This window comes from Mobula birostris, chromosome 30, assembly GCF_030028105.1.
Source record: "Mobula birostris isolate sMobBir1 chromosome 30, sMobBir1.hap1, whole genome shotgun sequence".
In the NCBI taxonomy this organism is placed as follows: domain Eukaryota; kingdom Metazoa; phylum Chordata; class Chondrichthyes; order Myliobatiformes; family Myliobatidae; genus Mobula; species Mobula birostris.
In genome coordinates, this window is record NC_092399.1 from 4,133,692 (window position 1) to 4,147,067 (window position 13,376).

The 13,376-nt window shown below is 45.2% G+C and overlaps 1 protein-coding gene across 1 annotated transcript in view; it reads left to right on the forward strand.

Annotated features, from left to right (window-relative positions):
* LOC140190600 (exostosin-1-like) overlaps window positions 1-13,376 on the forward strand; it is a 343,177-nt gene that overhangs the window by 302,224 nt on the left and 27,577 nt on the right. Inside the window, exon 7 of the mRNA XM_072247298.1 lies at window positions 2,257-2,352. Within this exon, the coding sequence (XP_072103399.1) occupies window positions 2,257-2,352 (96 nt within the window). The remainder of the gene's footprint in view (window positions 1-2,256; window positions 2,353-13,376) is intronic.

A 13,376-nucleotide genomic window follows, 5' to 3' on the forward strand; every position in this document is an offset into this window, starting at 1 on the left:
CCTGCAATGGTGAGACCCTTGGTAAATTAGGGGACAGCTTCATCAAGCACCACCACACCGTTCATTACAAGCGGGACTTCCCAGTGGCCAAATATTTTAATTTTGATTCCCATTCACGTTACAACGTGTCGATCCACGGCCTCCTCTTGTGCCAAGATGAGGTCACTCTCAGGGTGGAGGAGCAACACCTTATATTTTATCTGGCTCCTCTCCAACCTGAAGACATGAATAGCAATTTCTCGTTCCAGTAAACAAACTCCACCCCTCATCCTGTTCCCCACTCTGACCTTTCACTTCTTCCCTTGGCTCCCTTCCTCCTACCCTTTCTCGACACTCTCCTCTCTTATCAGATTCTTTCCTCTCCAGCCCTTGAACTTTCCCCACCCACCTGGCTTCGCCTATCATCTCCCAGTTATCCTCTTACCTCTCCCCCAACATTTTTATTCTGGCATCTTCCCTCTTCCTTCTCAGTTCTGAAGAAGTGTCTCAGACCGAAACATTGACTTTTTACTCTTTTCCATAGATGCTGCCTGACCTGCTGAGTTCCTCCAGCATTTTGTGTGTGTTGCTCTGGATTTCCAGCATCTGTAGTCTTTCTTGTATTTGGAATTTAGGAATATTCCAAAACCCATACAACTCTGAACAGGCTGGATGCAGGCAAGATGTTCCCCTTGGCTGGGATGTCCAAAAACTCTCAGGTTATAGAGTAAGAGATTTAGGGCTGAATTGAGGACGACTTTTTTCACTCAGAGGAATGTGAACTTGGTGGAATTCACCATAACAGAGGAATGTAGAGCCCAGGTCACTGAGTGTTTTTAAGGAGCTGGATACATTGTTTGATACAAAAGACATCAAAGATGATTGGAAGAGAGCATGAATATGGTATTAACGGAGATGATCAGCACTGTGGCATTGATTGGTGGAGTTGGCTCAACAGGCTGAATAGCCAATGCTTTCTCCTAGTGACTACGATAATGTGCTCTGAGAGATCATTGCCAGCCAGCCAGCCTTTACTTTCAGGAAATGGACTCAATGTGGCAGTAAAACTAAATGCCACAATAAAAGGCCTGAAGTAGGAAAAAGCCCAAACTGCAGCACTGAGCATTAAACTGAAAAAACTAGGAGCACACAGGGGAGGGAGAGCGAGAGAGAGAGAGATTAGATTAGATTAAATTATGAGGACACACAGTCCTCTTTTATTGTCATTTAGTAATGCATGCATTAAGAAATGATACAATATTCCTCTGGTGTGATATCAGAGAAACACAGGACAGACCAAGACTGAAAAACTGACAAAAAACACATAATTGTAACATATAGTTACAACAGTGTGAACAATACCATAACTTGATGAAGAACAGGCCATGAGCACAGTAAAAAAGTTCAAAGTCTCTCGAAGGTCCCACATCTCACGCAGACGTGAGAAGGAAGAAAACTCTCCCTGCCATGCTCGACCACAGTCTGACGAAAACTTCGAGCTCCGATCAGCCCTCCGACACCGAGTACCAAGCGCCATCTCTGCCGAACGCTTCGACCTCAGCCTCGGTCGCCAGCAGCAGGCAAAGCCGGGGATTCTGGGGCCTTCCCTCCAGAGATTCTCGATCGCACAGTAGCAGCGGCAGTGAGCCGGGCATTTCAGAAATTTCTCCAGATGTTCCTCTGCTTCTCACGTCTGTCTCCATCAAATCAGAATTGTGTATGGCATCCTACTTACGAATACGATATCATTTCACCGGAGAGCTGTGCGCGCTGTGTCGCGCCGCCATCTTCTCCTCCCGCCAAGAGAATGAGAATGAGAGAACATGAAAAAGAGAATATGAGAGAGAGAGAGAGGATGAGAAAGAAAGAGCGAGAGAATGTTAGAGAGAAAGAATGAGGGAATGTGAGACAGAGAATGTAGACAATGAGATCAAAAGAATATGAGAATGAAAGAAGGAGAATGAGGGCAAGAGAATGTGGAAATGAGAGAGAGAATGAGAATGAAAAAGAGAGAGAATGGGAGAGAATATGAGAATGTGAGGGAATGAGAGAGACAAACTTACAACTACTTTCTGATAAATTATCACAGACCTGAAAAGTAAAATTCTATTTCTTCCTGGTGCGTTAAACCTTTCCAGTGTGTTCTGCTTTGTTTCAGATCTACAGCATCTGCATTATTTTATTTTTGACTGTTTGGCCTGAAAATCCAATACGTGCTATAAATACAACCTGATTCTATATAATCTTTATCAATGACTTTCCTTTTTCTCACCCTAGATAATCATCTTGTGGAACTGTGACAAACCATTAGTGCCCAAGAATAAATGGCCTGCAACGAGAATGCCTCTGATAGTTATAAAGGGAAGCCGTAAGGTAAGAAAATCAGGGATGCTGTTTAATGAGGGTTCTGAAAATCCAGCACCTTTCAGACTCTGGCAGTACAGGATTAGCAGATTCTCTAGACTGTCAGAGGTGCTCCTACTAATACCAAGCTCAGCTTTATTTCACTATTTCTCTTGTTGCACACTAATATATTAACGAATTGCTGTGAATTCAGTGAGTTTAAATGGAAGAAGGAACTACACAATCACTCCAGACCTAGCCACAGACTTCACTCACCGTCCAGGACCCCCAGATCACACTCCAGAATACTGAGTGAGTCAAATGCTGAACCGTCAGGAGTTTCAAACCATAAGATGCCAGATTATCAAAGTTTTACTGGTGTGTTAGTACTGTAGGACATTAAATAACCAGTGCTGCTCCATATCACTTCCTACCATGGCATGGACCATAGGATACAGGAGCAGAATTAGGCCATTCAGCCCATCGAGTCTGCTCCATCATTTCATCATGGTTGATCCATTTCCCTCTCAGCCCCAATCTCCTACCTTCTCCCCGAATCTCTTCATGCCCTGACCAAACAATCTCTGCCTTAAATATACCCAGACTTGGCCTCCACAGCCGCTTGTTGCAATAAATTCCACAGATTCACCACTCTCTGGTGAAAGGAATTCCTCCTCATCTCTATTCTAAAAGTTCACTCCATCTGAGCTGGGTCCTCTGGTCTTAGATGCTGCCATCCTCTCTGCATCCACTTTCTCGAGGTCTTGATGAGCTGTGATGTGAGGCATTTATTGAAGAATAGATATTGATCTTCGTTACAAAACAGGAGAGAGAGAGAGAGAGAGAGAGTTGCAGAGGAGTGCATGAAATTCCAAACATGATATGTTAAAATAGCAAAGGGATTTTGACGGAGTCAGACAGGAGGGGATAATTCTGATATTCCTAATACCAGTCTCTGGCGCAGTTGACCCAAGAAAGTGGATAGCTGTTTGAGAATGCTGAAATCCTCTGAGAAGGATAGTCATCTCTTCTGTCACTGTTGAATTTTCTTTCCATTGTTGCTAAAATAAAGAGTGAATCCTAATTAAATGAGAGAACTTGGACCTTTCCTTTCTTTTGGACCATTTCACACCATTACGTTGTTCACAGTCAATGGCTGAAAATTTACACACTCACAGGACCTGACTGATTCCAACTCTAGTTCAGACCTCAACCACTTCTACCTCCTGGTCAAAACCTTTCTCTCTGCCCTTGGGTCTGATGACTCCCTTTCTTGCATCACTAATCCACACCAACCCCAGTCTCTCCGTCTCCTCTCTACTACCCTTCATTCCTCAGAGCCCCATTCTTCCACCCACCCCACTTTCCCTGGGCATGCCAATCCTCCCTTCTCCTTTGACTCCTCCAACTTTCTACCCTCGCCTGACCCTATCTGTAATCCCTATTGTGTCTTCACATCCCCTCTGAACTTCCCTTCCCTGAGGCAAAACGTTTGTCCTGAGCAAGGGCCTTACATTTGTCCACTGCACCCACACCTCGGTAATTTCCATCCCACCATGATGCCGAGATCTTCTTCTGTCACTTCTGTCTCCAAGCCTACTTCCTTAGCAATTCCCCACCCCATGCGTTCACTCCTCCCCCCATCTTCATCCCTCCTCCTCTTCTTGGATACTCCACTCCTACCCACTCAGACAGGAGGTTCCTAGAGTTTTTGCAATGATTTAAATTAGTCATCACGTACAGTATGCATCGTACAGAGGAAATTATATAATCCCATCCTTTCTGGCCAGCTATATTTTTATTTATTTCTTTTTCATTTAGAGATAAGTGTGGAAAACACACTTCCAGTTCTTCAAGTCATGCTCTGCTGGCACGATCCCTGATTTATCCCTGACCTAATCACGGGACAGTTTACAATGACCAATTAACCTACTAACCGGTACATCTTTGGACTGTGGGAGGAAACAGGAACATCCAGCGAATATCCACGCGTTCCACTGGGAGGACATTCAAACTCCCTATAATGGCCATTGGAATTGAACTCTGAACTCCAATGTCATGAGCTGTAAAACCATCGCACTAACCCCTATGCTGTGGCTTCCATTATCACTTGGAGACTGTTAAGGAAATAAGTACCCTAGATTTAGTTTTAAATAATTCGACACTAAATTCAAAGTGAATCAACATCAAGTATCATAAAGGTGTAAATAATTCAGAACAGAAACTGCTAATGAACAAACATCATTGAGATCAAAGTGAGCTTCCTTCTTACAAAATTGTGATTCAGTGGAATCAGTTTCCAACTAAAACATTGTGCCAATTAACACCTTTTTTAAAAAAACGAGATGAATATTTGAGTAGGAGTGATTAAGTCTTAGTGGTTCCACATTGATTCCATAGAAACACATCAACAGGAAGACAAGCTGTCAGAGATAAATATAGCTGTGATTTTGATGCTTTGCTTGATTCTCATTTGAATCTGAGAGGACCTTATGTTCAAGGGTAGATTTCTGTTGTGCTGCACTTCAGGATCAGAGGGGCCTGGGTATTCAGTCCCATGGTACCATGTTTTTGTATGCTAATAACCCATCTTGCACAGAAAAAGTTATTTGTGAAAATCAGGAGCTTGTTGTGCGTTGAACATATCATTGGGTTGGAAATAATTCAGAAAATGTGTAGCTCAGACAGTCGATGACTGGGTTGAGTTGTTCTCCGATTTTGGCAATTTACCCCCAAAAGTTTTGTCACCATACGGACAGACATCATCGCTGTTAATTGCTGTATATCTGCCCAGTGCAGGGCCTTTATATACCTCTCAATCAGCTAATTTGTCGTCATTACACAAACTCAATTTTGACACAAGGAGGAAGCTTCCTCACTGATTGGTTGTGTGACAAACTTTGTGAGTTGTGATCTGGAATTTTGCCCACATTGAATCAAGGTCTACATGTCTGTCCACAGAATTGTTCACGGAAAACTACGCTCCTAGGAATTCTCTTGCATGCTGTGTGCTTGCTTTCGCCATGACTTTCACTGATGCCCAGTCGAACATGTGCCCTTCTTGATCTTCTGGGTAGAGACTAGAAAGAGTTGGTCATCCTGCTTTACAGCCAGTTGACCTTGACATTTCCTAGAAGCATGGGTTTCCACAAACAATTCTGTAAACAGACGCTTAGGGCCAGATCCCGTTTATGAGCCAAGGCGGGCGAGACATTCCAGATCACAACACAGGAAGTTTACCACACAACCAACCAGCAATGAGATTTCCTCCCTACATCACAACTGATTTTCCGTAATGATGACCAATCAGTTGATTGATAAGTATATAAAGGCCAAGCATTCGGAGGACACATCACATTTAAGAGCGCACTGACAGTCTCTCCTCGTATGGTGTCGAAATGTTTGCAAGTAAATTATCAAGATCAGAGAAGAACTCAACCCAAGCATATCATTGCTAGATACTTTGGACATGTGCAGCCCATCTAATGATGTGCAGCGAGTGCTTTGTCATCGGCACGGGCGCCGCATGTTAGTGTGTCACTATTACAGCTTGTGGCTTCAGAGTTCAGAGTTCAATTCCAGCACCTTCCAGCACCTGTGGGAGAGTTTATACACCCTCCCAGTCATTGCATGGGTTTCCCCCGGGTGCTTCGGTTTCCTCCCACAGTCCAAAGACGTACTAGTTAATAGGTTAATTGGTCAATGTCAATGGCCCTGCGATTAGAATTAAATTGGTGGGTTGCTGGGCGACGTGGGACATTGGGCTGGAAGAGCCCTTTCCACACTGTACAGTATCTCTGAAATAAATAAATAAATCACATCCTTGCTATTCTGCGGCTTCACCCTCACAATCCCAGTAATGCTGAGGAACACACACAAAATGCTGGAGGAACTCAGCAGGTGAGGCAGCATCTATGGAGAGGAGTAAACGGTCAACGCTTTGGGCCAAGATCCCTTCACCAGGACTGGAAAGGAAACGGGGAAGAGCTGGAATAAGGGAGGGGACGGACTGCCAACTGGAAGGTGATAGGTGAAGCCAGGTGAGGGGGAGGACGGATGGGCGGGGGAGGGGTATACGAAGTGAGAAGCTGGGAGCTGATAGGTGGGAAAGGTAAAGGGCTGAAGAAGAAGGAATCTGATAGGAGAGGAGAGCCGGACCAAGGGAGAAAGGGAAAGAGGTGATAGAGAAGAAGGGATGAGAGGGCAGCTAGAATGGGGAAATTAAAAAAATAAGAAGGGGCAAGGGGTAAAAATTACCAAAAGTTCGAGAAATCAGTGTACATGTTGACAAATTAGAGACTACCCAGATGGAATATGAGGTGTTGCTCACCTAACCTAAAAGTGGCCTCGTCATGCCAGTGGAGGAGGTCATGGACCTGTAATATTGACCAAGTTCTTGAACATCATCTGAAACATTATCTACCGCTTCCAAACCCTGACTGATTTAGTCCTCATCCGGCAACCAGTGATTACAACCCACTCATACCACCATCACTGACTGGACTGCATCCACACTGATTACCAATTACACCCCTAATGACATCTCAGACCTACGATAACTGTTGGGTGTGGTCTTTCATTGATTCTGTTGTGTTTCTGCTGCAAGAAAATGAGTCTCAGGGCAGCATATGGTAACATATTTCATCAGCAACACATCATTATGTGCCATGCTGTGCCTGGGTGGTGGGTCGAGATACATCACTACCAAAAAATTACTCCTTCCCTCCACTAGCCTGCAGGTCTCCCTTGGGTAAGGTGTAGCCCCTCATCAAGGTCACGTGAAGCCACGGGAGCAGGTGGTGGACATTTGTATGAGCAGCTGGTGCATATCACATATCCTGGTTATGCGGCCTCTGATGCCAGGCAGACAATCTCTGAAAAGTATTGATAATGTTTGGGGGGGCGGGGGGAGGTCACCCGTCTTGTAAAGACAATGCTCAGAAGAAGGCAATGGCAAACCAATTCCATAGAAAAATTTGCCAAGAATAATCATGGGCATGGTTAGACCATAATCGCCTGTGACATGTATGTATTTGATAATCAATCTACTGTGAACTTTGACTGCAGCCTTGTCTCCTTGGTTTCTCGGACAACCAGTCTTCACCCCATCCCCCCTCACCCAACTAATGGTAAAGCATTGCTAGTATCCCACAATGTAAATCAATCTCTGTAAGTCCTATTTATTTATCTACTTAGAGTTACAACACGGTGACAGGTCCTTCCGGTCTAACGAGCCTGCGCTGCCCAATTACACCCATGTGTCTAATTAACCTACTCACCCAGTACACGTTTCGAATGTGGGAGGAAACCCACACATGGGGAGAACATGCAAGCAGGTGGTGGCAGGATTTGAACTTGGTATAGCTGGCGCCGTAATAGTTAATACCGCCTTTCTTACTTTCTCTATCATCATCATCATTATGTGCCATGTTGTATGACGTAGGCGATCATGGTCTTTGGCAGTTCTTGCTACAAAAGTGAATTGCCATTACCTTCTTCTGGGCAGTGCCTTTACAAGACGGGTGACTCCAGCCATTATCAATACTCTTCAGAGACTGTCTGCACAGAGCCAGTGGTCGCATAACCAGGACTTGTGATGTGCACCAGCTGCTGATATGACCATCCACCACCTGCCCCCGTGGCTTCACGTGACCTTGATTATGTGACCCTGATTTGTGGGGAGGGGTGGAGAGGTGCAGCTAACCAGGTGCACACCTTGCCCAAGGGTGACCTACAGGCTAGCGGAGGGAAGAAGTGCCCTACACCTCCTTTGGAGAGACGTATCTCCTCCCTCCCACCCGCCCACTCTCTCCAGGTACTCATTAAATCCCAGTGCTGTTTATTCTCTATGCTCTTTAATACCACTTTCAATCAAGTTCCACTTTCTTGCCTTTTAATGTCCCTCCAAATCACATGTTGCTTGGATTTCCAGCATCTGCTGATTTTCTCTTGTTTCACATCTTTCTCTGTTTTGCTTTCTGAATTAGTCTAATTTCACCCTCCGCATCCCTTAATATCTCATTCGTGCCAATTCCACTCTTCTGCCCACTCGTCCTACCTTTAATGGATCTTTTTCTCTCCAAGGAACCGTCCTTTGGAAAAATTGCAGGCTCTGCCTCTGCAGTGCTTTGTGGGAGAGAATTCCATGTTGCAGCCACCCACATGAACAAAGAAATATCTCCTAATGTTATTACTGTCCTGCTGAGAAAGTTATCAGCACTTACATTATCACAACCCTCTATTATCTCGAACTAATTTGGATCACAACTCGAAATGAAATAATTTTTGTGCTGTTGGAGAAGTGATGGAGGCAGTTGAACTAATAGGATAGCAGCTCCAAAGGCTTAAACGTAGACATGCTGTGCCAAATGATCTGCTCCATATCAAGTCATCCCTAATCTAACCTTTGCTGTGTCAGCAGAACGAATGCCCTAACATTTAGAGTGTCTCTTCGTAGCTGTAGCCATTCATTTCCTACTGAGGTTTGCAAGTTTGTACCTAACCTTTTCTCATTCCTTTTAGATCCTTACTGTTTTGGAACAAATTGCTTCTGGTCTTTAGAAAGGACAAGTATTTTCTTGTTCCCTGCTTTACATGTCATTCATAATAGTGTTTGGTTTTATAATTCATTGGGTGATTGGATCTTGATAATTGCTGTAATCATATTGCAGCACATAAAATATGCAGTAACTGCATACATTAATAATATTTGGTTATGAATAAATTAATGAACATTCCAGCTGCTGTGATTAATATTTGCCTGCAGAGACAAGTCTTTGTACTTAATATAACTTTCTCAATATCACATCAGCACTAGCTGGTTTATGTGACAAGGCAGCCATTGACAGAGCCTCACTTTATCTGACCCCCTCGGTTAATGATAGGGGTCCACGGAATAGAAAAGGTTGGGAACCCCGGTTTTAACCAAACTTCTGGTTCCATGCTGTTTGCCCTAGGGTTGCTTTTATTCTCAGACGTTTACCTTCACTGCATTTCCTTGCAATGAGCTCACTGACGTCGCCAACCCCTTCATTCATTCATTCCTTGCAGCTGAGATTTGATCAGCTTTTCCTCACATCAAGGTTGAGGAACCACTGTGCCATTAACACAAACACGTCACTTGATCTGTATAGTCAGTATAAACATCTTAGCCTACTAACTTGCTTGGGCCCTTAGCTGCCAATGGAGCATAGGCCATCGGTGACCTCCCACCTCCCTCGTCCCCTGAAGTTGATGGTATGGATGGAGTTCGTCAATGCTTCTGCAATCCATCGCATCCACTGTACAGGGGATTGGTCCGTACACCATCACCAGAGACACGTTGGCCGGCCTTACCCACTTCCACCTCACGAAGGGGATGTATGGTTGGACTTCGAGTGGCAAACATCTTGCCATTGAACCATGTATTTTACCAGGGGTCTTGCTGATGAGTCTAACAAGAGCACTTTTGTATGGCCATTTTTACCTTTTAGTTAATACCTCAGGCGGTGCATAAGGCCAGAAGACATGGGAGCTGAATTAGGCCATTCGGCCCATTGATTTTGCTCCGCCATTTCATCACGGCTGATCCATTTCCCTCTCAAGCCCATTCTCCTGCCTTCTCCCCATCACCTTTCATGCCCTGAATAATCAAAAACCTAACAACCTCTGCCTTAAATGTGACCTGGCCTCCAAGTCCACCTGTAGCAATGAATCCCATGGATTCACCGCCCTCCAACTAGACGATCATTCAGATACATTTAAAGGGAAGAATTAGAATGCCATGTTAACAGACTGATATGAATTAAGAACATGTAGCATCTCAACATTTGCATAGACTAGTCGGTATAGAGATCTGATTAATGTGCCAGATGCTCTATAAATTGCATCTACACTCAGTAGCCACTTTTAACCATCTCCAGAGTTTACCGAGAATGGTGCCAAAAGCGAAATCATCCAGTGAGCAGCAGTTCTGTGGGTGAAACTGCCTCATTAATGAGAGAGGTCAGAGGAGAATGGCCAGACTGGTTCAAGCTGACAGGAATGTCGTACATGCTGGCAGTCCTGAAGAAGGGTCTTGGCCCAAAAGGTTGACTGTTTATCAATTTCCAAAGATGCTGCCTGACCTACTGAGTTCCTCCAACATTTGGTGTGTGCTACAGTGACCATTTTATTAGGTACAAGAGTGGAACCCAGTGTGGTCTTCCACTGCTGTAACCCATCCACGTCAAGATTCAATGTGTTCAATCAGAGTTGCTCTTCTGTATGTAACAATTGTAATGCATGGTTATTTAAGTTACTGTCACCTTCCTGTTAGCTTGTACCAGTCTGGCTATTCTCCTCTGACCTCTCTCATTAACAAGGTTTTTCCACCCAGAGAACTGTCACTCATTTGATGAGTTTGTTCTCGCACCAATCTCTGTAAATCTAGAGACTGTTACGCGTGAAAATCCCAGGAGATCAGCAGTTTCTGAAATACTCAAACCATCCCATCTGGCACCAACAATCATTCCACAGTCGGAGTCACTAAAGTCACATTTCTTCCCCTTTCTGGTGTTTGGTCTGAACAACAACTGAACCTCGTAACCAAGTCTGCATGCGTTTATGTAGTGAGTCACTGCCGCGTGATTGGCTGATTAGATATTTGCATTAATGAAGTGGCCACTTCACTATGAGTACATCCTTTGCATTTTGTGTGCCAAGGAATCTGGTTAAAGTGAACAAACATTGTGTGCACAGAGACAGTATAATGCTTGAGTGCACATGCACATACTTCTCCACATGTACCGTATAAACAAACGCAGCTCAAGCAGAACCTCCTTGGACACTGCATAAAGCAGGGAGTGTATTTCCAGGCTTGCAGGAAATCCGTTAGTATCCCAAATATATTATTAACCTTTATATAGTTTGTACACAGCCTCTAATGGAAATGTGTAGACTATGTATAGAGGATGAAGTTCATAAGATGTTTACATGCTGTGCAGTTTCAAAGCAAAATGTATTTAGACTTTGTAACTTCTATTTGCAAAGTGCATTTGTACAGGAAATGCTTTTTGACTGAATATAAAATGAGGGTCCTTCTGCAAAGAAATCTACATTAATGCTGACCAAAAGCCTTTAGAGTTAAAAAATGTTTTGTGCCAAACACTAAATGATTTTAAAATAATTTAAATAGTTTGTTAGGTGCAGTTTGAAAGGGATTTTTATTATTTACACGATACAGTTCAGGTTAGTGGTAAAGGGGAGGAGGATGTGAAAGATGAATGGGAAGTGCATGATTAAGGATCCCTGGATCCACATACCCAATGTCAGTCCATCACACCCCATGTCTGTCCATCACACCCATCGTCAGTCCATCACACCCAACGTCTGTCCATCACACCCATCGTCAGTCCATCACACCCAAGATCAGTCCATCACACCCAAGGTCAGTCCATCACACCCATCGTCAGTCCATCACACCCAAGGTCAGTCCATCACACCCATCGTCAGTCCATCACACCCAAGGTCAGTCCATCACACCCATCGTCAGTCCATCACACCCAACGTCAGTCCATCACACCCAACGTCTGTCCATCACACCCAACATCTGTCCATCACACCCAACGTCAGTCCATCACACCCATCGTCTGTCCATCACACCCAACGTCAGTCCATCACACCCATCGTCTGTCCTTCACACCCATCGTCTGTCCATCACAGCCAACGTCAGTTCATCACACCCATCGTCTGTCCATCACACCCAACGTCTGTCCATCACACCCATCCAACGTCTGTCCATCACACCCATCCAACGTCTGTCCATCACATCCATCCAACGTCTGTCCATCACACCCATCCAACGTCAGTCCATCACACCCATCGTCAGTCCATCACACCCAACGTCAGTCCATCACACCCGTCATCTGTCCATCACACCTATCCAATGTCAGTCCATCACACCCATCGTCTGTCCATCACACCCAACGTCAGTCCATCACACCCGTCATCTGTCCATCACACCTATCCAATGTCAGTCATCACACCCATCGTCTGTCCATCACACCCATCGTCTGTCCATCACACCCATCGTCTGTCCATCACATCCAACGTCAGTCCATCACACCCAACATCTGTCCATCACACCCATGGTCTGTCCATCACACCCAACGTCTGTCCATCACACCCAACGTCTGTCCATCACACCCAACGTCAGTCCATCACACCCATCGTCTGTCCATCACACCCAACGTCTGTCCATCACACCCAACGTCTGTCCATCACACCCATCGTCTGTCCATCACACCCAACGTCAGTCCATCACACCCAACGTCAGTCCATCACACCCGTGATCTGTCCATCACACCTATCCAATGTCAGTCCATCACACCCATCGTCTGTCCATCACACCCAACGTCAGTCCATCACACCCGTCATCTGTCCATCACACCTATCCAATGTCAGTCCATCACACCCATCGTCTGTCCATCACACCCAATGTCAGTCCATCACACCCGTCATCTGTCCATTACACCTATCCAATGTCAGTCATCACACCCAACGTCTGTCCATCACACCCATTGTCTATCCATCACACCCAACGTCTGTCCATCACACCCATGGTCTGTCCATCACACCCAACATCTGTCCATCACACCCAACGTCAGTCCATCACACCCAACGTCTGTCCATCACACCCAACGTCTGTCCATCACACCCAACGTCAGTCCATCACACCCAACGTCAGTCCATCACACCCATCCAACGTCTGTCCATCACACCCATCCAACGTCTGTCCATCACACCCATCCAACGTCTGTCCATCACATCCATCCAACGTCTGTCCATCACACCCATCCAACGTCAGTCCATCACACCCATCGTCAGTCCATCACACCCAAGGTCAGTCCATCACACCCAAGGTCAGTCCATCACACCCAACGTCTGTCCATCACACCCAACGTCTGTCCATCACACCCAACGTCAGTCCATCATACCCATCGTCTGTCCTTCACACCCATCGTCTGTCCATCACAGCCAACGTCAGTTCATCACACCCATCGTCTGTCCATCACACCCAACGTCTGTCCATCACA